Raw genomic sequence first — 26,361 nt, forward strand, 5'->3', positions numbered from 1 at the left:
GCTTAAATGTTAATTGTTCACTGGATGAGTTTTTTTTTTTTTTTCGCTTGCATCCCTGCTATCCTGTATAAGTGCCCATGAAGCTCTACACCTCCACCAAGCACATATGGCCTTTTTGTGAGTTCATCCTGTAGTCAGTTTGGGTTTCTAAAATAGTTCTTATTTTGGAATACAGCAATCTGAGGTTCTTTGAAATCATATTTCTTGTTTGTGTGATTAGCTGCTTTTTCCAGAAGTTTTTTTTCTTAAAGTGGAACTTTAGTCAGAAAATTAAGTCCTGATAGCTCACTTCAGGCTGCCCTTTTTGCATGTATAGCTATGTAAAATATTAAAAATAAGTGTCTATATTGTTTACATTCCAGTAATACACTGGGGTTAATTTACTAAAGGGAAAAAGACTGTGCACTTTGCAGTTGCCCTCTGCAAGAGCAGTTGCTCCAGAGCTTAGTAAATGAGCAGAAGCTCTGCTGACTTCCATCATCCAATCATGTGCAAGCAAAAATGCTGTTTTTTTATTTTCCTTGCACAGGATTGGGTACCTCATTTACTAAGCTCTAGAGCAATTGCACTTGCAGAAGGCAACTGCCCTCTGCAAAGTGCACAGTCTACTTGCCTTTAGTAAATCAACCCCACTGTCTCACCCTGATCTGCACATGCTCAGCATTTTTTGGCATTGTGCCCAAAATCAGAGCCACTAGAGGTTGATCTAGCCTAAAGATTTACTGCTGCTTAAGGGCTCTGGGCTTCAGCAAAACAGCGACCTCTGGAAAGAAGAAACAGGAAGTAATTTACAGCACACATTCATTTTTGCTAGCATAATTAGTAAGGTGGAATGCATGTTCCTTGCTAGGGATGAGCTTCGAGTTCGAGTCGAACTCATGTTCGACTCGAACATTGGCTGTTCGCAAGTTCACCGAACAGCGAACAATTTGGGGTGTTCGCGGCAAATTCGAATGCCGCGGAACACCCTTTAAAAGTCTATGGGAGAAATCAAAAGTGCTAATTTTAAAGGCTAATATGCAAGTTATTGTCATAAAAAGTGTTTGGGGACCTGGGTCCTGCCCCAGGGGACATGGATCAATGCAAAAAAAAGTTTTAAAAACGGCCGTTTTTTCAGGAGCAGTGATTTTAATAATGCTTAAAGTCAATCAATAAAAGTGTAATATCCCTTTAAATTTCGTACCTGGGGGGTGTCTATAGTGTGCCTGTAAAGGGGCGCATGTTTCCTGTGTTTAGAACAGTCTGACAGCAAAATGACATTTTGAAGGAAAAAACTCATTTAAAACTACCCGCGGCTATTGCATTGCCGACAATACACATAGAAGTTCATTGATAAAAACGGCATGGGAATTCCCCAAAGGGGAACCCCGAACCAAAATTAAAAAAAAAAAAATGACGTGGGAGTCCCCCTAAATTCCATACCAGGCCCTTCAGGTCTGGTATGGATATTAAGGGGAACCCCGGCCAAAATTTAAAAAAAAAAATGACGTGGGGTTCCCCCTAAATTCCATACCAGACCCTTCAGGTCTGGTATGGATTTTAAGGGGAACCCCGCGCCAAAGAAAAAAAAAAAAAAAACGGCGTGGGGTCCCCCCAAAAATCCATACCAGACCCTTATCCGAGCACGCAACCTGGCAGGCCGCAGGAAAAGAGGGGGGGACGAGAGTGCGGCCCCCCTCCCTCCTGAACCGTACCAGGCCACATGCCCTCAACATTGGGAGGGTGCTTTGGGGTAGCCCCCCAAAACACCTTGTCCCCATGTTGATGAGGACAAGGGCCTCATCCCCACAACCCTGGCCGGTGGTTGTGGGGGTCTGCGGGCGGGGGGCTTATCGGAATCTGGAAGCCCCCTTTAACAAGGTGACCCCCAGATCCCGGCCCCCCCCCTGTGTGAAATGGTAAGGGGGTACATAAGTACCCCTACCATTTCACGAAAAAAGTGTCAAAAATGTTAAAAATGACAAGAGACAGTTTTTGACAATTCCTTTATTTAAATGCTTCTTCTTTCTTCTATCTTCCTTCATCTTCTGGTTCTTCTGGTTCTTCTGGCTCTTCTGGTTCTTCCTCCGGCGTTCTCGTCCAGCATCTCCTCCGCGGCGTCTTCTATCTTCTTCTCCTCGGGCCGCTCCGCACCCATGGCATGGGGGGGAGGCTCCCGCTCTTCTCTTCTTCTTTTCTTCTCTTCTTCTCTTCTTCATTTTCTTCTCCGGGCCGCTCTGCAATCCATGCTGGCATGGAGGGAGGGTCCCGCTGTGTGACGGCGCTCCTCGTCTGACAGTTCTTAAATAATGGGGGGCGGGGCCACCCGGTGACCCCGCCCCCTCTGACGCACGGTGACTTGACGGGACTTCCCTGTGACGTCACGGGGAATGCCACAGGGAAGTCCCGTCAAGTCACCATGCGTCAGAGGGGGGCGGGGTCACCGGGTGGCCCCGCCCCCCCGTTATTTAAGAACTGTCAGACGAGGAGCGCCGTCACACAGCGGGAGCCTCCCTCCATGCCAGCATGGATTGCGGAGCGGCCCGGAGAAGAAAATGAAGAAGAGAAGAAAAGAAGAAGAGAAGAGCGGGAGCCTCCCCCCCATGCCATGGGTGCGGAGCGGCCCGAGGAGAAGAAGACAGAAGACGCCGCGGAGGAGATGCTGGACGAGAACGCCGGAGGAAGAACCAGAAGAGCCAGAAGAACCAGAAGATGAAGGAAGATAGAAGAAAGAAGAAGCATTTAAATAAAGGAATTGTCAAAAACTGTCTCTTGTCATTTTTAACATTTTTGACACTTTTTTCGTGAAATGGTAGGGGTACTTATGTACCCCCTTACCATTTCACACAGGGGGGGGGCCGGGATCTGGGGGTCACCTTGTTAAAGGGGGCTTCCAGATTCCGATAAGCCCCCCGCCCGCAGACCCCCACAACCACCAGCCAGGGTTGTGGGGATGAGTCCCTTGTCCTCATCAACATGGGGACAAGGTGTTTTGGGGGGCTACCCCAAAGCACCCTCCCAATGTTGAGGGCATGTGGCCTGGTACGGTTCAGGAGGGAGGGGGGGCCGCACTCTCGTCCCCCCCTCTTTTCCTGCGGCCTGCCAGGTTGCGTGCTCGGATAAGGGTCTGGTATGGATTTTTGGGGGGACCCCATGCCGTTTTTTTTTTTTTTGGCGCGGGGTTCCCCTTAAAATCCATACCAGACCTGAAGGGTCTGGTATGGAATTTAGGGGGAACCCCACGTCATTTTTTTTTTTTAATTTTGGCCGGGGTTCCCCTTAATATCCATACCAGACCTGAAGGGCCTGGTATGGAATTTAGGAGGACTCCCACGTCATTTTTTTTTTTTAATTTTGGTTCGGGGTTCCCCTTTGGGGAATTCCCATGCCGTTTTTATCAATGAACTTCTATGTGTATTGTCGGCAATGCAATAGCCGCGGGTAGTTTTAAATGAGTTTTTTCCTTCAAAATGTCATTTTGCTGTCAGACTGTTCTAAACACAGGAAATATGCGCCCCTTTACAGGCATACTATAGACACCCCCCAGGTACGAAATTTAAAGGGATATTACACTTTTATTGTTTGACTTTAAGCATTATTAAAATCACTGCTCCTGAAAAAACGGCATTGCATTGATCCATGTCCCCTGGGGCAGGACCCAGGTCCCCAAACACTTTTTATGACAATAACTTGCATATAAGCCTTTAAAATTAGCACTTTTGATTATTCATGTTCGTGTCCCATAGACTTTAACGGTGTTCGCATGTTCGAACGAACTTTTTTCCTGTTCGCATGTTCTGGTGCGAACCGAACAGGGGGGTGTTCGGCTCATCCCTATTCCTTGCTAAAGAACATTATTTTTATGAAGTTGTTATTTTTATCAGGTTGTTATGGGTAAGGGTATGCTTTAGGTCAAGTTACGGTTATACCTTGCAACAAGCTTTGGTTCACTTGAAGTGATGCTGACACCACAGCTCTCTCATTGCAAAACTGAGACTGATAATAATGAATATGTTACTACATCTATATGATATATGAATGTTTGAAGGAGTATTAGTATTAGATGCAGCATATAAATTAGTATTGTGAAAACACATGAATTGATATAAGCTAGACATATTAACTTAAAGGGATAGCGCTGTGAGTAGTGTTTTCAGTAGTTTGAGGTTTATGCCTTAGTAGCATTAGCAAACCCATCTTAAGATGAACCCTGTATAAACATAAGCTACCAGTGGGGATTTCATTTTTCACACTTTTTTTTAAATTAATAATTAATGAGAGCCATCATTTTAGGTCAACGCGTTGAAATAAAGGGGTAGCGCTGTAACCATTTGGATATAATAATGAAGGCAGACCCTCCCATTTACGAACCTGTTCCAGAATGGATACTGTAAGGTAAAAGTCAATTTCATCAAAATAGAGAAAGGTTTCGATCTGCAAAAAAAGATTTCTAAAAGCCTTTTTATGTACAGTATATAGATCAATATTTTTTTTTCTCAAAAAAGCTGGGGTTACACTTTAAAACATGTTAATTTTCTGCCATGGATATATAAAGAGAAACAGATACAGATACAATTTCCTTAGGAAAATGTCAATGTTTCCATTACTTTTTATTTTTCACTCAATTAAGAGGGTTAAAATGCATGTAAATATATAGTATAAAATATAATATGTGGTAGTTTACCTCCCCTTTTAAAACATTGTTACTATTTGTTGTAGTTTTGTGAGTTTTCCTGTCAGGAAGGGCAAGCCAGTAACCAAAATGTCAGAAGAACATCTGTGCATGGGTTCCCAGTAAGAAGAGCCGCACGGCACACATGCATGCGCGAATGACGGTGTGCGCACAGGGACGTGCGCGCACGCAGTGTGACAGTACTTCTTGCCAGATGCGCTATTTAAAGGAGACTGATGCCCAGGTTCATTGCTGTCCAGTCTACAACGTTCCCTGTGACCCCTGCTACCCGTTGATCTTGGATACATGTTCCAGTTGACTTTTGGTTTGTTCCTGACTACTCCTGTCTTCTGCCTACCTCTGATCCTGGTTTGTCCTGACTTCGCTCCTGTCTCTCCCTTGGTCTCCTTGCTGCCCGCCTGTTACCGACTTGGCCTGTACCTTGACTCTGCTCCAGCTACCACACTTGTACCTGATCTGTCTGCTAGTGTATGACCCGGCTTGCCTGTACCTGTCTGTGTTCCGATCTATAGAACACCTCCTCGCTGACTACTGAGTCCTTCCAATCTGGTCCTGTCTCCAGCCTGCCTGCTGTTCCAGCCATCCTCCTCACTGAGAGCCTCTTCACAGTCTCATCCGAAGTTCGGATCAGCTCCTGCATCAGCGATCCTGCCAGGCACTTATGCCACTCTGCACTCCCGAGCTTCCTGTCTGCTCTATCAGGGATTCTCGAGTTAGAGATGTAAGAGAAGCCTTTCTCTGCATACCGGGCTCTACAATCAGGTAGTGACATTTCCCTAATTTTACCTAGTTATCCTGCCAGCGAGATTATGTATCCAGTCACAGGGTGACAACATTGGTCCTGCAGTGTCTCACTTAGGATGCCCACATGTCCCGGATTGCCTGGGACAATCCTGCAATTAGCAGGTCTGTCCGGCTCCTGGGCACCCTCATTTCGGGAAAATACAGTGTCCCGGAATTGCCCCCTGGACCTGGACCGTTCTGATGCCCTCTAAAATATCCCTCACATCACATCGCTGCTGTCACTCACTGACAGCCTGTGATGGACCCCTGGCTGGTGAGACCCCTTTTACATGAGCCCTTGGCTCAGTGTCCAAATGGTTGCTAGCCACTGCCCGCCTGGCATCTAGCAACCAGTGACGTCATGAGGAGGAGAGAGACAGAGCCCCAGCATTCACAGAAGGAAGATTTAACTTCCTTCTCCACGCCTACTGATTAGCTCCACCCACCTCCTCCCTGCATCGTTCAGCCAGCTGCATGCAGAAGTGCACGGAGGAGAGATGAGTTTTGTAGAAAGGCAAGTGAATCCAAAGCACTCACCATGGACCAATTGGGGTTCAAATCCTCAGTCAGCTCTCCCCAGCAGCCAGCATTCTGTGCTAAACTGTCAGCACTTCACAGGAGCTCCAAGTGTGTATCAGCCTGGAGCTAGATAAGGGGTCAGCAGAAGAGGAGAGGACACTGACAGATGAGGGATGGAAGGAGGACACATCCTTAGATATCAGGACAGGGTTCAAGCTGGGATGTGACCCCCAAAAGTAAAGGACTACAGGTCCCAGCATGAACCCCTCAGAACTGAAGATGTGATCCCCCCAATCAGTGAAGAACTGCAGGTCCCAGCATTAGCATGTGAAATCTATGGGGTCACACCCTTATTTCTCAGGGGTCCATGCTGGGACCTGCAGTCCTTCAATTTGGGGGGGATCAAATCCTTAGATATCAGGGGTTCATGCTGGGACTTTTAGTCCTTCACTTTTGGGGGATGTGACCCCCCCAAAAAGTAAAGGACTACAGGCCCCAGCATGAGCCCCTCAGAGCTGAAGATGTGACACTCCCCCGGCCCCCGCATGGGAGAAGTAACATCAGCAGCTAGCGGCGGGAGGGGAGTTCACTTTCCCGGGGCTCCGGTGTGTCAGACTGGTGACAGGCTATAGGTGACAAGTGGCACACTGCATCTGGTGGCAGGCTATGGGTGGAAAGTGGCACACTGCATCTGGTGGCAGGCTACGGGTGAAAAGTGGCACACTGCATCTGGTGGCAGGCTATGGCTAGAAAGTGGCACACTGCATCTGGCATCAGGCAAGGGTGGCAAGTGAAACGCTGCATCTGGTGGCAGGCAATGGGTTACAATTGGCACACTGCATCTGGTGGCAAGTGACACGCTGCATCTGGCGGAAGGCAATGGTGACAAGTAACAAGCTGCATTTAGTGGCAAGCAACGTTGGCAAGTGGCACACTGCATCTGGTGGCAAGTGACACGCTGCATCTGGTGGCAGGCAACTGTGGCAAGTGGCACACTGCATCAGGTGGTAAGTGACAAGCTCAGGGTCCCCACTGATTCTGCATTATGGTGAGTCGAACAGTTTCATTATATATTACAATGTAGTACAACACCAGCCACAAGTCACCCCTGCCGCTGAATTCCCTGTCAACCCCGAGACTACATTCTCCCAACCCCCCATCTTTTTTTGGGAAGGGGGGTGTGGGGGGTGTCCCCGAACGGCAATTTGGAAATGTGGTCAATCACATTGTCTGATTTTTGAAAGAATGGTGGAAAATAAGTATTTTGTCAATATCAAAAGTTCATCTAAATACTTTGTTATATATCCTTTGTTGGCAATGACAGAGGTCAAACGTTTTCTGTAAGTCTTCACAAGGTTGTCACACACTGTTGCTGGTATGTTGGCCCATTCCTCCATGCAGATCTCCTCTAGAGCAGTGATGTTTTGGGGCTGTCGCTGGGCAACACAGACTTTCAACTCCCTCCAAAGGTTTTCTATGGGTTTGAGATCTAGAGACTGGCTAGACCACTCCAAGACCTTGAAATACTTCTTACGAAGCCACTCCTTCGTTGCCCTGGCAATGTTTTTGGGATCATTGTCATGCTGAAAGACCCAGCCACGTTTCATCTTCAATACCCTTGCTGATGGGAGGAGGTTTGCACTCAAAATCTCACGATACATGGCCCCATTTATTCTTTCATGTACACGGATCAGTCGTCCTGTTTCCTTTGCAGAGAAATAGTCCCAAAGCATGATGTTGCCACCCCCATGCTTCACAGTAGGTATGGTGTTCTTTGGTTGCAACTCAGCATTCTCTCTCCTCCAAACACGATGAGTTGTGTTTCTACCAAACAGTTCTACTTTGGTTTCATCTGACCATATGACATTCTCCCAATCCTCTTCTGGATCATCCAAATGCTCTCTAGCAAACCTCAGACGGGCCCAGACATGTACTGGCTTAAGCAGGGGGACACGTCTGGCACTGCAGGATCTGAGTCCCTGGCGGCGTAGTGTGTTACTGATGGTAGCCTTTGTTACGTTGGTCCCAGCTCTCTGCAGGTCATTCACTAGGTCCCCCCCATGTGGTTCTGGGATTTTTGCTCACCATTCTTGTGATCATTTTGACCCCACGGGGTGAGATCTTGCGTGGAGCCCCAGACCGAGGGAGATTATCAGTGATCTTGTATGTCTTCCATTTTCTAATTATTGCTCCCACAGTTGATTTCTTCACACCAAGCTGCTTGCCTATTGCAGATTCAGTCTTCCCAGCCTGGTGCAGGTCTACAATTTTGTTTCTGGTGTCCTTCGACAGCTCTTTGGTCTTCACCATAGTGGAGTTTAGAGTGTGACTGTTTGAGGTTGTGGATAGGTGTCTTTTATACTAATAACAAGTTCAAACAGGTGCCATTAATACAGGTAATGAGTGGAGGACAGAGGAGCCTCTTAAAGAAGAAGATACAGGTCTGTGAGAGCCAGAAATCTTGCTTGTTTGTAGGTGACCAAATACTTATTTCCCACCATAATTTGCAAATAAATTCTTTCAAAAATCAGACAATGTGATTGTCTGGATTTGTTTCCACATTTTGTCTCTCATAGTTGAGGTATACCTATGATGACAATTACAGGCCTCTCTCATCTTTTTAAGTGGGAGAACTTGCACAATTGGTGGCTGACTAAATACTTTTTTGCCCCACTGTACCTAAACATTAATGCTGGCCAAGTACACCTCTTCAGGAAAACAGCATTCCCTGATGGCAGTGGCCACTTTTAGCAGGATAATGCACACTACTGCACTGCAAAAATGGTTCAAGAATAGTTTGAGGAACACAACAATGAGATTGAGGTGTTGACTTGGCCTCCAAATTCTGCAGATCTCAATCCATTCGAGCATCTGTGGGATGTGCTGAAAAAAGTCTAATCCATGGAGGTCTCACCTCACAACTTACAGGACTTAAAGCATCTGCTACTAACGACTTGGTGCCAGGTACCACAGTATATTTTTCGAGACCTAGTAGAGTCCATGCCTTGATGGGTCAGGATTGTTTTGGTGGAAAAGATGGACCCACTCAAACTTAGGTGTCTCGTCATGAAGTTACGGCTGATCGGTGTATAAGGTGTGTGTGTATATACGGTATATAAAGTATATATGGTCATTCCCAAGAGCATAATAACATAGTAAATGGCCCACCTTTCTCGAGGCAACATTGATGTACTAAAGTAGCCATTTAATTTCTATACTGTTGTGGAAGACCTCTGAGTGATTACTTTACCTTCTGATACTGCTATATTTGTGTGGAACACCAAGGTATTTCTATTTTGATTGATTGCTGATATTGCCACGCTACATTGTAATACACACATATATATATATATATATATATATATATATATATATATATATATATATATATATATATAACTGAAATAATATCTAAAACTAAAACATTTTTGTACAATGTAGAAGTGTTTCATTTCTATCGGATTTTTTATCTTTGTCGCTGCTATGGACATTCACCCACTCCTTTTAGCTTTAATGTGTCTTTTATTTAAATTCTATTTAAAATTGCATGCTCATCTAAGACTACCCTATCCACAGGGGAAAACTATGCAGTGCTAATGGAAGCCAAATATGTAATGGATCATAAGGTAGAAAAAATGCTATGTAAATGCTTTTTACAGACTGTAATTTCTTATTTTGCCTGTAGTTCTTTTAAATGCTTATGTGAGATTTTACTGATTGGATTTAGATCTACTATATTACCTAATTTATGTTACTATTGTTGCAATGTGGACGGGGTGTAATTCATAGAGTTGTTAAGGGGCTATGAGTACAGAACTACCTATAACATTCCTTTACTGGGGCCTTGAGACTGAAACAGGCCCAGTGAGCTTGCAACTATAATTGTTAAATATGAAGGTCCATATTGTAATTTTCTTCATTGAGACTTAGTCAACTACCACCCAAATTAACAAATGTGTGAAAACAAATGTTATATTCTGTTTCTAGTTTTTTAGTTGTTATATTAATATATTATTGGTTTGTTAAGTAGATTTAAACTGAATCACCAAATTCTCCAAATGCTTTAACTTGTAATTTCAAATGTTGCTTTCAGTTTTATTTTGCGATATTTTGCTTTCATTAAAATAGCCTGTCATGAAGGTCCTTGTTCAACAGCTTCCTGTTATAAGAAGACAACTGCCTAATTTTGCTCCTGTGTTGTCATTCTGTCATATTTACCCTGATAGAAACTACAAGCAGTTGTGTTGGCACACACTGCACAGGCATGGCCCACATGTGTCACATTTAATGCCGTGTACACACGGGTGGCCTTTTCAACCAAACTCGTCCGCCAGAACAAATCCGTCAGACAATCTGACCGTTTAGGGGTTTCATCAGACTTCTGATGGACCTTTTCGGTCGAAATGCAGATGAAATTTAGATTTGAAACATGTTTTAAATCTTTCCGACGGATTCGAGTCTGGTTGAAAAATCCGTTCGTCTGTATGCTAGTCTGACGGACGAAAACCGAAGCTAGGGCAGCTATTGGCTACTGGCTATCAACCTCCTTATTTTAGTCTGGTCGTACGTCATCACGTACAAATTCGTCGGACTTTGGTGTGATCGTGTGTAGCCAAATCTGTTAGTTCGAAAGTCTGTCTGAAGTCCGTCAAAAGTCTGTTGAAAGTCCGTCGGAAAGACCATCGGACCTTTGATGCCGAAAAGTCCGCCCGTGTGTACATGACATTAGAAATCCAGTCCTGAGCAATGATGTGTAGTTAAAATGGTTTTAAACTCTGTTACACCACTTTTACCTACAGGTAAGCCTATAACAAGGCTTACCTGTAGGTACCGTGAATATCTCCTAAACATGCACAGTATATGCGCTGCTGCTGACATCATCGGTGCATGCGCACTGAAGAAATTGGCCGCTGGGGCTGTTTCTTTAGGACTTATGCCACGACCGACGGCTCCCACGTGCATGCACCAGAGTGACGTTATTGGGGCTCGGGCCAATCACAGCGCCGGAGCCATGAACCTGGAAGTAACTCCAGTGGATGATGTCCGCCGCGTACTTGGAGTGCCGACGCCGATTCAGGGCATCGTTCTGAGGTAAGTATTTCATAATGAGCTAGTATGCGATGCACACTAGCTCATTATGCCTTTGTCTTACAGGGTTTTTTTTTTTTCTGGATGTTTACAACCTCTTTAATGCGGATTGAGCGCATGTAGACAGGAAGCAACTAAGAAAGGCTTGAAAAGATCAGTAGCATTAAGATGCAAATAACAAAAAAAGTATCAAAAAAGGGTGAAAACTGAATTTTAGGGGAAAAATCGCAGTTATGTATGATACATAGTAATTATCTTTTTTTAATCAAATTTATAAAAAAAATATCTTTCTTTTTTTAGCTTTATTTCTACAACTTAATTAGGACATTGTGGTGTTCCCTTTTTTACCTCACTAAGCACTAGATTTAAAATCTTTTACATTTCATTTTATTATAAATCCATCACAAAAGATATCCCATATAAAAATGTACAATAGCTACAGAGAACATTAAGTAAATGCAGAGATATTATGGTTTCCTTTTCCATATATTAATGAATCTACTTTCCACCAAGAGCTATCCACAGAATTGTAACAACTACATTCAATGACTCATTTAATCATTTTATTGCAAAGGTCCATCATGTTTTTCATGTAGAAAAAAGAGATTGTTCTAAAGACATTTACTCAACGTAATTTGCAAATTACGGATCTTCAAGAGTGTCAATGAGTGAAATGTTAACCTTAGCCCATACATCAATCAGCCTTAATATAAAGATGATTGACAGGTACCACAGCATACCGTTAGAGGTCTAGTGATGTTTGATGGGACCAAATCAATATTGGTTGGGTCATCATAAGGTTATGGTTTAAGCAGAGTTCCAGTGTTTTTGTTTATTAAAAGTCAGCAGCTACAAAAAGTGTAGCTGCTGACTTTCAATAAACAGCCAATCACCTGTCCCATGATCCAGCGGTGGACTCACCCTTGCTGTTTTCTCCCCATGTCCTCCTTTGGGGGCACCGGCATCTCTGCTATGGGCACCCGTATGTGACAGCTTGCGGCTTCACAGCCGGGTGCCCACTGCGAATGCGGAAGCAGCACTGCACTTTGTGATTGGTCCTGAAGTCTTCTAGGACCTGTCATATGTCCCAGAAGACGTTGGGAGGGAGAACTTCTGCTTTCGAATCACCTAAGGCAACCGGAACAGAAGTGAGAGCAGGTACCTGTCAATATCGGGTACCTGCTCCCCCCCCCCCCCAAAAGCTTACAAACAAGAGCTTGGGAGGAGGCACTTTTGGGTTGAACTCCGCTTTAATTACTGGGGTTAATTTTCTAAAACTGTACAGTGCATTGCCTGCTGGAGCTCTGCATAAAAAACAATGAATTTCCAGGTTTTATTGTCAAAGCTTAAAATGGATGTAAACCTTCACATTCACCCAGTGAAGTGAACAGCCTCAGATGATACACAGAGCTGAAACAAATCCTCCTACATACGTTTTACATGTATATCCGCTGTCTTCAGCTTTATATACTGTTTAGAAAGTGCACATCATGTTAGAATTCCTGATTCACCTGTGGCTGTAGATTTTTGCCATACACTGTGAGACAGCAGATTGGAGCACAGGCACACACCCCACTCCACATAGGCAGATACTTGCAGAGCTGTGCTGTGAATAGACCAGCTCTCTGCTAATCTATTTATAGCACCCACCCTGACACAGATTTCAGGCTGGTTTTATCACAGTTGACAGAGAATTTGTCAGAAGTTATCATGCTGATAACAGTAGAACGGAGCAGGAGAAAGCCATGGGACTGAGGGCTTTGAAGAAAGATAAGAAAACACTGCAGATATATGTGCCCAGCTAAAACTTCATGAACTGGGTTTACATCCACTTTAACCACTTCAGCCCCAGAAGGTTTTACCTCCTTATTGACCAGGCCATTTTTTGTGATACAGCACTGCGTTATTTTAACTGACAATTGCGCATTCATGCAATGTTGTACCCAAACAAAAATTTTCCCCACAAATAGAGCTTTCTTTTGGTGGTATTTGATTACCTCTGTGGTTTTTATTTTTTGCGCATTCAACAAAAAAAGACTGACAATTTTGAAAAAAAAAACCAATATCTTTTAATTTTTGCTATATCCAATAAAAAAAAAATGTAAAAAATAAAATGTCTTCATCATATTTGGCCAATATGTATTCTGCTACATATTTTTGCTAAAAAAATCCCAATAAGCGTATATTGATTGCTTTGCACAAAAGTTGTCATGTCTACAAACTATGAGATATTTTTATGGCATTTTTATTTTACTAGTAATGTTGGCAATCAGAGATTTTTAGCGGGGCTGCGACATTGCGGCAGACAAATTGGATACTAAGTGACACTTTTTGGGGACCAGTGACACCAATACCATATTCAGTGCTAAAAAAATGCACTGTCACTGTATAAATTACACTGGCAGTGTGCTCCTAGGGAATGCTTTCTAACTGTTTGGGGGATGGACTGGCTGGAGAAAGAGAGACATCTGTGTTCCTGATTATCTATCCCCTATTATGTAGACGCTATAACTTTTGCGCAAACCAGTTAATATAAACTTATTACAATTTTTTTACCAAAAATATGTAGAAGAATACATATTGGCCTAAACGGAGGAAAAAAATAATTTTTTTGATAAAAAAAAGTGGGAAAAAAGTAAAAGATAGTGTGTTTTTTTCAAAATTGTCGCTCTTCTTTTGTTTATAGCACAAAAAATAAAAATGGCAGAGGCGATCAAATACCACCAAAAGAAAGCTCTATTTATGGGAAAAAAAAGGACATCAATTTTGTTTGGGTAAAGCATCGCACCAACGCGCAATTTCCAGTTAAAGAAACGCAGTGCCGTATCACAAAAAATGGCCTGGTCATTGAGCAGCCAAATCTTCCGGGACTGAAGTGGTTAAGCTTCACTGGTTAAAGCATAGTAGGTTCAACAAGTTGAGGTATGGATGAGCCCTTACATGTATAGTAGTAGTCATCAATATAGAGCTGATACTCTCTGCTCTCTAGGAAATATATAACATCATGAATGCTGCTGCCAGACTCATCCACCTTATCAATCGCTCTGTGTCTGCCACTCCTCTCTGTCAATTCCTCCACTGGCTTCTGCTCTGCCAAAGAATTAAATTCAAAATACTAACAACTAAGTACAAAGCCATCCACAATTTTGCCCCCAGCTACATCACTAGCTTAGTCTCTAAATACCAAACTACTGGTTCTCTTCGTTCCTCTCAAGACCTCCTGCTCTCTAGCTCCCTCGTCACCTCCTCCCATGCTCGCCTCCAGGACTTTTCCAAAGCCTCTCCAATCCTATGGAATGCCCTACCCCAATCTGTCCACTTATCTCCTACTTTATTCGCTTTTAGACGATCCCTGAAAACCCTTCTCTTCAGAGAAGCCTATCCTACCAACACCTAACAACTGTATTTTCATTTTTTCCATCAGCTCATCCCTCACAGTTATTACCTTTTGTTTCTACTTGACCCTCCCTTCTAGATTGTAAGCTCTAAAGAGCAGGGCCCTCTGATCCCTCCTGTATTGATTGTATTGTAAGTGTACTGTGTGCCCTCATGTTGTAAAGCGCTGCGCAAACTGTTGGTGCTATATAAATCCTGTATAATAATAATAACAATACTCCCAATGGTCCTCCTGGGCAAGACACCAGTTCTTAGTTGCAGTCTTTTTATGTGTAACATGGATAGTGAATTTATTGGCTAAGGGTAGCATTTTACTCATTGACATTCCCAAAGATCTGTAAGTTGTGAAACACATTCAAGCAAAGCTTTGGAACATTATACAGGATGGTTCTTTAGATAAAAATAAAATGATACAAATATTACATTTCGGTGGAAAGCTATAGATGGAAAGTAGATTCTTATTTTTGTTCTTTCAGTAGATTTACCTATTAAATGTTCTTTTTGGCAGTTGTACATTTTTTGTATGTGGATATCTCTTTTATTGGATTCATTTTAACAATAAATGCAAATGATTTTAGAATAAATGGTTTGTGAGATAAAACAAGGAGGGTACCAGTAAAGTGTCAAATAAGAGTTTGTAGAGATGTTAAGATAATTAGTGTATAGGGATGCAGATACCTGGGATTACCCCATACTCCACGTATAATTCCCCCCTCATATTTAATCCTTTATGATACCCAGTACTTAAAGTGCATGTAAACCCGATATTTTTTTTTTTATATCATACCATAGAGTATAAGATTTCCTATCATTTGAGCCCAGTCTTGCCACACAGAGTTAATCCATCTCTGAGCAATCCTCTTTCATTGTTCAGTGAGAAAAATCTTGACAAACTGAGAAAAACTTTGTCAAATCCTCCCCCTTGCTGTGAGTGACAGGTGATTTACATCTCGTGCACTAGCCTAAGACACATGCATTATTTTTTAATTCCCTCCCCCACTCCTTTCTTCTACTGCTCTGCAAGGATTGGCTGTTCCACACCTCAGCATGATTGGGCATGCTGAAGTCATGTGGTTACTTTCCTGTCTTTTCACTGGATGTTAGAGCTCATAGCAGAAGTTCAGTGTTAGAAATACACAGGAGAAAATTCATATTGACAAGGGGAGTGTAGAGGTGGGCAGGGAGTCTACTGACATCACGACTCCACCCACCAAGCTCCAGACAACAGACCCACCCACAGAATCTGCAGTTTTTGGGGTCTAATAACAGACAGAGGGGAGACATTTGACAGGTAAAGATACATGCAGGAGGCATGTATATCCTTATAGATAACCCCTATGGCAGTAGTTTAGAAAGGATGACATTGGGTTTACATCCACTTTAAGCAAACTAAAAGGCATCCAGTTAGGGTTTAGATCTACTTAATTAATGCAGCATTATCATAAGCTTTAGTCTTCCCTTCCAGAACAAAATGAATGTATTTTGGCTCAAGCCTATCATAACAATACATTTATCTTCAGGTTCTTACCTAATTGATCACTTTTTTGTTAATTCATTATTTAATGTTATATTTAGTGTTTTTTAGTCTTTTTTGTGTTAGAAAATAAATTGCATCTTTTGAATCACATTTCCAAATGATGTTCTCATGAGTATTTATTGTAAATATACAGTCTCCTGATGATATCACATTGCACCATAAAATTGGAGTTTATTGTTCAGTGTAAAAGTGAAATGATTTTATTTGAATATCAATCACGGGGAACTGGAAAAAGAAGGAGAGAAAGATCAAGTAACTGACTATTTATGCTTTTCAAATAAAAAATGAAAAAGCCCTGAAAACCTAAAGCATTCATGGAAAATCAGGCTAATAGGAAGAATGAATGATGGTTTCCTAAAGGCTGCACAGGATCATGGGTGATATTCCACAAAGTCCTTTGTTGTTCTGTGCAATATGTGACACCTTCATGGCATAAGCCAAATTGAATTAACTAGCATCAAGGTCTTGAAGCCTTGCAAAAGATATACAATTAGTATTGACGAAAATCCATTTTATAAAAATACTTTGCCATTTAGAGGAGTTAACAGAGAGCATTATCTATCAACATTTCCAAACACAAAGTCAGCAAGTTTTCCATGCCAAAGAAAAGCCATGAATATTTGTAAATCTGGGCAGTTTAGACTAAAAGTAACTTGGTAATATAAAAATGTACAGGTATTAAATATCCAACATATCCATTTTAAAGATTATATTACAGTGTGGTATGCTTTAAAATTATACCAAAAATATACTAACAATCTACTAAGGCCGGCCATACATGGTTGGAATTTTGGCAGGACCAGGCTGAGATTCAAACCATTAATAGGCAGGCTGAATGTACCAAGTTGATTGATCGATCAACTTGAGTACTACCAGCCTGCCGGATTCTCTTGCGATTATCGCTAGGGCCTGCTATAGCTACAATCGATAATCTCTGTCTTCTCTCCGGCGGAGATGGCTTCCCCTGCCCGCCCCCGCCCCTCCACCAGAAGCAATAAATTGTCAGCACTGTCTGTGTTGATAGGGGAATCGTGCAAATTTCTTTCCTGCAACCTGTGGTTGCAGGAAAGAAATTTGCACAGTGTATGGCCTGCCTTACTTTCTGTGTTTATTATGTTTTCATTCATAATATATAATTAAATAATGAACATATAATGAAATAAATAAGAACCTAAAAAGTGTGGTCAAACTACAGTGTATGAAAAGCCAAAACATTTTTTTTTTGTTTTAGATAGTGTAGGGAATACTTAATGCAGAATTCCAGACAAACAGACCCCAATAACAGGATAAAAAAGAATAGCCTAATACAAGATACCTTCAATCTAGAGATTTGCTCTGCAGTCTTTTTTTTTTTTTTGCCACTGGATGTCCAGCATTATTCAACCCTCCTCCTTTAAGCCATGGTTGTCCTTGAACCTCCCCCAGCCTGTGACTGAGCAGTGAAAAGAGAAGCAGCACAGTTACCAGCGCATCTCTCTGTCACTCTGCTCTCCTCCTATCAGCATGCGTCTGGTTAGCAAGGCTCCTTGTGCTGCTTCTTCCTCTCACATAGCAGGCAGATACCAGATCACATCCATATGCTTACACTGATTGCATTTAAAAATAATCCTTTAATGATGTATTAATGATTACAAAGCTGTATTGATTTGTGTCTTTTCTATCTGCCTAGAGTTCAGCATCTAAGATTTCTGCCAGGTTTTTCCCCTTTAGTACCTGTCCCAGGGACACAGCTCTCATTCACTCACTAGACAGATGTCACCAGAAAAGGTGTTCCCATTGGAAGAATTTCCCTCACCTTCTATTTCTGTGGCAGCTCAAAAATGTTGGATTACCCATTACTTTCTGTACTGGAGACAGTGATCCTTAAGATAATAAGGGAGAGAGGATCTACCTGAAGGAGATACAGCAAAAAAAAACCCCAAAAAACAAAAAAGAAAACACAGGGGGTCGACACATTCCCTGCCCTGTCTAAGTTTCGGTTTTATGTGCACTTCATTAGCCCCCTTAAGGCTTCATGTACACGGGATGTTTTTTTACAACCTCTCCTGAACGATTTAACTTGACAGATAGTAACTGCGTTTACATGACGCATTTTGCCACGTTTTGTCGTGTTTGCGTTTACAAGCGTTAAAAAAAAAAAAAATGAAAAAAGCCTGTAAAAAATGCCTCTAAACTCAACTGCCTAGAAACAACTGTAAATTACCCCGTGTACATGAACAGATGAGATAATATAGAGGAGAGTTCAGGGGCAGTTGAAAAAAACGCCCAACTGCTCCTAAACGTCCATTTACCAGTAGCAGTGTATACACAGGCAGAATGTCGGGAGCCAATGGCAGAGAGTGCTGATCAGAGTATTCTGGCAAGGGGCCACCCCCCTGTCAGAACACAACAGCTCAGCGGGGGAGATTCCGACCGGAGTCTTCATATAGTAGTTGCACAGACAAAGCTTTTCATTGTAACATATAATGAAGAAAGTAGGACCAAACTTTTATTCTAGCTTTTTAATAGGAAAATAACAATATGGAGAACACCCATAAATGATATTAGAGTCACTTTTTGTTGCAAATAATAATTTAATCCTTACAGTATCTACAGTATGTTTGTAAAAGAACAAAAATAAAACAACATTAATGCTGTACCTGATCAGATGGCGAATAACACTTGTTCATCATTTTCATCTATAAAAAAAAAAAAGTAACATATTGTGACAAATCATATTCAGTAATTCTGCAGCTAAATTCCTACAGATAGACATCACTCATATATGGAAAGACTAGATAGAAATCAGGCCAAAGAATATTTCTTTAAAAGTCCTAGAACAAATTGTATTTAAATACTTATTCCATGGAGAGCGCTTGCAGGGAAAAACAAAATCTTTCAATGAATGCCTAATACAATTCAAGAATCACTAATGTAAGGTTAAAATCACAAAGTCCACTCAGCTTACATTCAAGTTGTATCTTGATTTCTTATCACATGTAAAAGTACAGCTTTCAGAAAACTTCTTAGGAGGACTGCAGTCTCTTGACCTTCATTGTGTGCTGTGCAACTTTCTTTTTACTATCATCTTCCTGAGCTTGTCATCTTCCTGAATGTAATGTCTCTTATATATTGCAGCCGGGTAAAACAAGAGCAGTGGCAACCCATCCATCAGGGATCCATTAGGGTGTTGCCCCCCATCCATGTGTCCGGCCCCCTAATCAACATACAGGGCACAGATGCATGGATTCCAATGAGAGGGTGTTTTTTTGAAGCACATGATTAGAGCCAGAGGCTCTAATTGGCTTCAAAAAGGATGGTCTTGGGGCGCAGAGCACTGCGCTCCGAGCCCTCCCAGTTGTGTGACAATAGCGAAGAAATATTTTCACACTGATTCGTCTCCCCGCTGATCAGGAAGCAGGTCATGAGACCCATCTCCAGATTGGCCAAAACACCAATCTAGCCGGAGGAGAAGACCGACTGACCCAGTCACCACTGTGACCATGAATGGCTCACCCACAGCGGCTCAGCCATTCGGCACTCCCTGGCTCAGACAGGAAAGGGAGGGGAGATCGCAGTGTCATCCTGGACAGGTGCGGAGGCCGTCCGTATCATGAGGCCATTCCCCGCATTCATTTCCCCCTGGGGAATGGCCTTGTCTCCCGCCGGGGTGTGGCGTTGGTTTGCCGCCCCCCCCAAATCATGGAGCACCAGCTGCCACTGAACAAGAGCATACATTTTTTTAATTCTAATTATCAGGAAAAAGCAACAGAGGCTGGAGGGTGGAGTTTAGAATCTTCATCCTGTTCTCAGACCATTAGGTTATCAACAACAAGGTGTTAGTGCACAGTGGGGTGGCCTGGTATTTTTACGTTATCAGGGAAAAAAATCAAACTTCCTGGAAGTTAAACTGAATCTCCTGTGCGTGTTTTCAGAAAGAATTTCCAAATTTGAGTGAAGTGCAATTAAAGAAGATAATGTATCAGAAAGTTTTCCAGTGTGGAAATTTTAATTAAACCACATAATTAAGGGCTTGTCTGCACTTGACTAAATTTCTAATGCTTCATAAATTCTCATATAGCATTAGTATGGGCGTTAGACTCGCGTTATGGAGCTTTATGGCTCGTACACACTATAAGAAAATTGGGCGAACATTTTTGTCCAAAGAATTTTCATACGATTTTTGTATAGTGTATACACAACTTTCGAGAGCCGATTCCAAATTTTCATACGAGAATTCCCAAAGGGACAAGCTCCAAAATTTTTCTCGTACGGGAACAGATTTTCATTTAATGTGTACCGTTTTTGTACTATTTTTGTACAGAAAGGAAAGACTGCGCATGATCAGAAACAACAAAAAAAGCCTTTTCCGTATGAGAATATTTGTAAAAAAGAATTTCTGTGTGCTGTTCATTGTATCATTTGCGTAGAGGTTTGAGGGGCTTTTTTTACCGCTCCTCAAATGCCTGCTTTTAAAGCAGAGTTCCACCCATATAAAAATCAGCAGCTACAAAAAGTGTAGCTGTTAACTTTTAATAATCGGGCACTCACCTGTCCCAGGTTCCAGCGATGCGGGCAGACGAAGCCCTGCTCCTCTCCCCCTCCTTTCTGCGGCACAGGCATTCTGCCTGTGGGCACCTGGCTGTGGTTTCACAACCGGGCATGCACTTCGAATGCGCGAGTCGCGCTGCGCGCTGTGATTGCCTGGACAATCTTCTTGGATCCGTGACGAGCCCCAGAAAATTGCACGGAGGGAGGAGAGGTGACCTTCCTTCCGGCGCCATGGAGCCCCGAGAGGAAGTGGGAGCAGGGTGCCCCTAAAAAGAGGGTATCCCCTCCCCCCCAAAAAATGTCATGCCAAATGTGGCATGTCAGGGGGGTCACCTTCACTTAAACCGGAAGTTCCATTTTTGGGTGGAACTCCGCTTTATTGCCAGTGAGAACTTAACCTTAAGGCTACTTTCACACTGAGCAGTTTTTAAAACGCTTTTGCATTAAAAAAAAGCACAAGAAAAAGCTGAAGAAAAATGCATCACTTTAAATTCTATGTATGTCTTCACACTGGTCTGCCACGTTTCTGTTGCAATGAAAAATATTCTGGTTATTCTTGGTGCATATTTCATCAGTAAAAAAAAAAGTGCATCAAAAACGCACCTCCCCAATGAAATGCATTGAAAATGCAGCAAAAACGCATCAAAACTGTGTTGCGTTTTTGATGCGGTTTTAGAGTCACATGTCCTGTGAAAAATGCACAGCAAACACGGTTAAATTGCAGGAAATTTGCAGCAAAACCGCATATGCATTTTTACAGTGTTTTGGAAAGAGAGATTGAATTTCCTGCATCGCATCCCATTGTTATATATCTTGCCTGCGGCTGTAGGCACAATAAATTATTGCCAAGTGTGTGTGTATCATGAAAATTACTTTACTATGAATTTTAATGGGTGCTCAAATTCAGCCATTAATTAATGCATTGTCAACAAACATTGAACATGGAAGTATGTAAGGAAACAATGAAAATGTATACTAAATAAATGACCAAATTAAATAACGCATGATTTCAAACTGCAGTTGAGAACTTACACAGATCAGCCATAACATTATGACCAATGACAGGTAAAGAGAATAACACTGATTGTCTTGTGACAATGGCACCCGGAAGTGGGTGGGATATATTTGGCAGCAATTAAATAAATTGTCCCAGAAGTTGATGTGTTGTGTAATAATGATCTGTCCCCAAATATGAATCATAAGCATTCCTGACAACTCTGGCTATAAACAACAGTTGGGGGCATACACATAATAAAGAAACATACATTACCTTAAGGTAACAATCAACTAGGGGACAAGGTATACAACTTGTAGGCAGTGGGACAAATGTTGAATAGCATGGAGATAGTGACAGTCCAGCACAGGTCCTTAACCACTTGCCGACTGGGCCATAGCCAAAAGACAGCTACAGCGCAGTTGGCTTATTCTGGTTGGGCGACCGCGGGACGTCCTCCCAGAATGTTGCTCTTGCACGCCCCCCCTGCCGCAAGCATCCGTGACCGCAGGGTAGCGGCCATTTACCACGTGATCGCTCCATCAAATGACAGAGCGATCACTTATAAACATACCGGCATCATGTCATGACGCCGGTTCCTCCCTCCCCTCTCTGTACCGATCTGTACAGTGTAAGGGGAGAGGGGGAGAGATCGTTTCTAGCAGCGCTGTGGGCTGGATCTGTAGGGCCCACAGCGCTGCTCTGTGCCCATACTGTGCAATACTCTGCAATAATGTGCAATACTCTGCAATGATGTGCAATACTCTGCAATAATGTGCAATACTCTGCAATAATGTGCAATACTCTGTTACTACTCTGCAATACTGTGTAATACTCTGCAATAATGTGCAATACTGTGCAATACTCTGCCAATACTCTGCAATACTGTGCAATACTCTGCCAATACACTACAATACCCTGCAATACCCTGCAATACACTGCAATACCTACTCTGCCAATACTCTGCCAATACTCGCCAATACTCTGCCAATACTCGCCAATGCTCGCCAATACTCTGCCAATACTCGCTAAGACTCTGCAATAAATTTTAACAGAAACAAAGATTTTTTAAAATTTTTTTTACCGAATTTTCAGTCTTTTTTGATTTATAGCGCAAAAAAATAAAAAACCCAGTGGTGATTAAATACCACCAAAAGAAAGCTCTATTTGTATGAAAAAAGGACAAAAATTTCATATGGGTACAGTGTTGCATGACTGAGTAATTGTCATTCAAAATGTGAGAACACCGAAAGCTGAAAATTGGTCTGGTTAGGAAGGGGTTTTAAGTGCCCAGTGGTCAAGTGGTCAAACTTTAACCAGGGCACCTATCAAAGGAACCTGGTGGTCAGCTTTTTTCAGGGATGAGAGAAAGGCATTGATTTACTGAAGGCAAATACATTGTGAAGTTGCACTTTGGAAAGGAATTTTCCCCAGAGCTTAGAGAATGTGGTATAACTTCATTTTGCACAGAATACCCAATCACGTGCAAGGAAAGAAAAAACCCTGCATATTTGCCTGTACATGATTGTATGTTGAAAGTCAACACTGTCCTATGCCGACCACAGCCACCCCTCCCCTCCATCCTAGGTGCTAAATTACTAAAGATGCCAGTATTGTGCCCACCAATTTCCTTCTGGCCCCCCTATACTTTTCCCTCCTGGCCCCCCTACACTATTCCCTCCTGGCCCCCTATACTGTTTCCTCCTGGCCCCCCTATACTGTTCCCTCCTGGCCCCCCTGAACTATACTTTTCCCTCCTCGCCCCCCTATACTGTTCCCCCCTGACCAAAATGATATCATGGATAGTTAAATGGCAAATAAAACATAAGTGTTGAAAAATGTAACATCATGCAACTAAGCCATGTTCTTATCATGGTCTCTTACACATTTAATCAAACAAGGAGAGCCCAGTTTTGGGCAGCACATTGCAAAATGTAAATGAATGTTTTGGAAAGGTTTCAAAAGCAGGCAACTACATTTTTTTTAAAAGGGTATGTTCACTTAGAAAAAAAGACATTTTTAGAGGCAACCCAATTAACATTTTTAAAATGAGGGGATATTGATTTTGTTTAGAAGAAAAAAGAATTTACTATCAGTTTTAGAAAGAGTGTTTTTGAGTAACGTTGGTTATTGTAGAATACTTTACTGCAAGAGGTACTAATGACAAAAATAATAATTGCATTAAAAGTCTAGATAATTTTATGTCCAATAACATGAATGAGTTATAGTTACTAAAGTCTAGTAAAGCAACAATTTGATCCAGGGAATTAAGCTGATTCTCAATGGGATGTCAAAAAGAAAAAAAAATATTCATGTATGATAAAATTGCCAGCAGCAGCCAAGGGAATTTGTTTAGCCTTCCACTGGGTGAAAAACACATGAGCTGTGAGGCAGGAAGACTAAATGGGGTGGAGAAAACATCTCTGGACATAAAAGTAATGGGAAGAGCCTGGATGACAACTTTGTTTATGTTTAGCAGATAGCAGAAGTCATTCAGATGGCAGTAAAGTAACCCAATCATTTTTGCCTGCAGTTCCCTGGATACACATCTAGGTTGTTTTATGGGTGATTTGGCTCTGGCTGCATTGCATTTCACAGGGCAGTTTAATGGTAAAACAGTGCATTATGCTTGTGTAAAATGTGCTGAAACTTCAATGGAGCAGTCAGTGTACTGTAGATGACGGTTCAGAGGCTATGTTTGACCTGCAAAATGCTTGGTGGTCTGTTGTCCTCAGAAATCTGATCCCATCCATCAGACTCTCACCAGTTCACCCGGCCTCACACACGGGAACAGGTCTGCATTCCCCTGGTCTCTGTACATAAGACCTCTCTGCGGCTCAGTCCTTTGTCTCCAAATATACAGAATACAAAGTCAGCTGTCCCTACGGGTTCCTGCTCAGCCAAAGCACACTGCTCTCTCCTCCAAAAGCCCGGGAACTCAAAACCCATCTCCTCCTTTATTTTCAGGGCATTGCATGTATTAAAGTCAAAGCCCCAACCATTTTCCTTCTACAATGCTCCTCCAGGACTACATGTACCATGTTCCTCTTCCCTGCTGCTGCCTAGAGGGAGGAAGAAAGAGAAGAAAGAGCAAGCGGGGGATTCACACACATCCACTTTGTTTTCGTGCAGCACTGGAGGGGGAGAGGGAGAAAGAAATCCCACAGCTACACATGAATACGGGAGTCCCAGGGCTCCTCCTGGTCTTCTGCCGAATACCCAGCTACAAATGTATAAAGGCTCGTTTATACTTGCTTCAAAACATGGCTTCGGACAGGCTTTGTTAAAGCTCTTTTAACGCCAGTCAAAACCCCGTCACTAAATAAAATGGTTAGCTTACAGTCCTGTTTACACCTTTTGTTTGCTTTGCTTTGGCTTCACTTCAAAAATTATGCCCCATGCCATAGAAGTCTATGGCAAAGCTTGAAGCACCTGCAGCTTTTAAGAGGCTTTAATTAAGTTTTAGCTTCGCTTTTGTTTTGGAGAAATTACAGGTATGAGATATCAACACACACTCACAGGGCAACTGCCAAGCTTCATTAAAGCTTCAAAAAGCACCACCAAAGCATCATTGAAGCACCACAGAAGCATCACTGAAGCATCATAGGAGAATCACCAAAGCATCTTGGAGGCATCACCAAAGCATCACCAAAACATTGCGGAAGCAACAAAAAGATATCAAAAAAGCATGTTTAAGCGGTAGGTGCTTTAATGTGTGTTGAAGTCAAAGCCAGTGTAAATGAGCCCTAAGAGATTTTTGATAGAGTTGGCCCAGATTGAGGGCCGGTTCACAATGAAATGTGTGTGTCCAGTGTGCAATCCCATGTGATTCTGTGCTTTCCAATGCGATGCAGTTTTGAATTCATTTGAATGGACTGCAAAATGCATTGGTATGCAAATAAAGTAGTGCAAGCACTCTCTCACAAGGGCAGTGTGTTCACATGTGGTGTGGGAAACATGCACGGAACATGCCTTTCCCTCAACAGGTTTTAGTGTGGCCCTGAGGTTTACTTACTTCAACTGTTCCTCATTTGTTTTAAAAAAACTGCAATAGTTTATAGCAGAGTTCTGTCCAAACAGATCAATACACCTACTAAATTATTTGTTATTCAGTTGCGCACCTCTTGTGTCTCATGCATTCCAGTATAGCTAAATGAGTAACCTCACTTTCTTCTTTTACATTCATGTCATAATCCTAAAGCTGGCCATACACTGAATAAAATTTGGCCAGTTCAGCAGGGAACAGCTGAATCTCGATCAGTGTGTAGCCGTCCCTGCTGGAAAGAAGTTGATCATTTGATTCTGGAAGATTTCAATGTTCCAACACTGGCATGGTTATTAAAATGATTCATTAAAAAAAGGAAATTTGTGATTGAGAGGCTGATTTACTGGAGGAATTGAACATCTTCAATGGAAAAAAAGTATGAATATTCACTTGATTTATCTAACAGAAGCAAATTAATACTCAATCACGTGTGGATACTTTTTAGATGATTGGATATTTGAAATGAATGGTCACACATTTTTATAGTGAATATTTTCAGCTTCTTCAGTAAATCAGACTTAATCTCTCTAAAGTGAAGGGAAATCTCTAAGACCCCATACACACTATACAACTTTTGTTGTCTGTATTCCTAAGATTTACCAAAACCATGTAGTATAATGCCCCTTACAAACGAGCGGAATGTCCGACAGAAAAAGTCAGACAGGAGCTTTTCATCGTATATTCCGATCGTGTGTATGCCTCATCGGACTTTTTACATCGAAAATTCTGACGGACCTAGAAAGAGAACATGTTCTAAATATTTCCAACGGAACCAATTCCTATCGGAAAACCGTTCG

At 42.2% G+C, this 26,361-nt stretch overlaps 1 protein-coding gene across 3 annotated transcripts in view; it reads right to left on the reverse strand.

The window, feature by feature from the left end:
* SNTG2 (syntrophin gamma 2) overlaps positions 1-26,361 on the reverse strand; it is an 827,232-nt gene that overhangs the window by 206,754 nt on the left and 594,117 nt on the right. For all 3 annotated transcript variants that reach the window (XM_073625453.1, XM_073625452.1, XM_073625454.1), the window contains exon 11: positions 18,635-18,673. In XM_073625453.1, the coding sequence (XP_073481554.1) occupies positions 18,635-18,673 (39 nt within the window). The remainder of the gene's footprint in view (positions 1-18,634; positions 18,674-26,361) is intronic.

The sequence above is a fragment of the Aquarana catesbeiana genome, linkage group LG04, assembly GCF_042186555.1.
Source record: "Aquarana catesbeiana isolate 2022-GZ linkage group LG04, ASM4218655v1, whole genome shotgun sequence".
Classification (NCBI taxonomy): domain Eukaryota; kingdom Metazoa; phylum Chordata; class Amphibia; order Anura; family Ranidae; genus Aquarana; species Aquarana catesbeiana.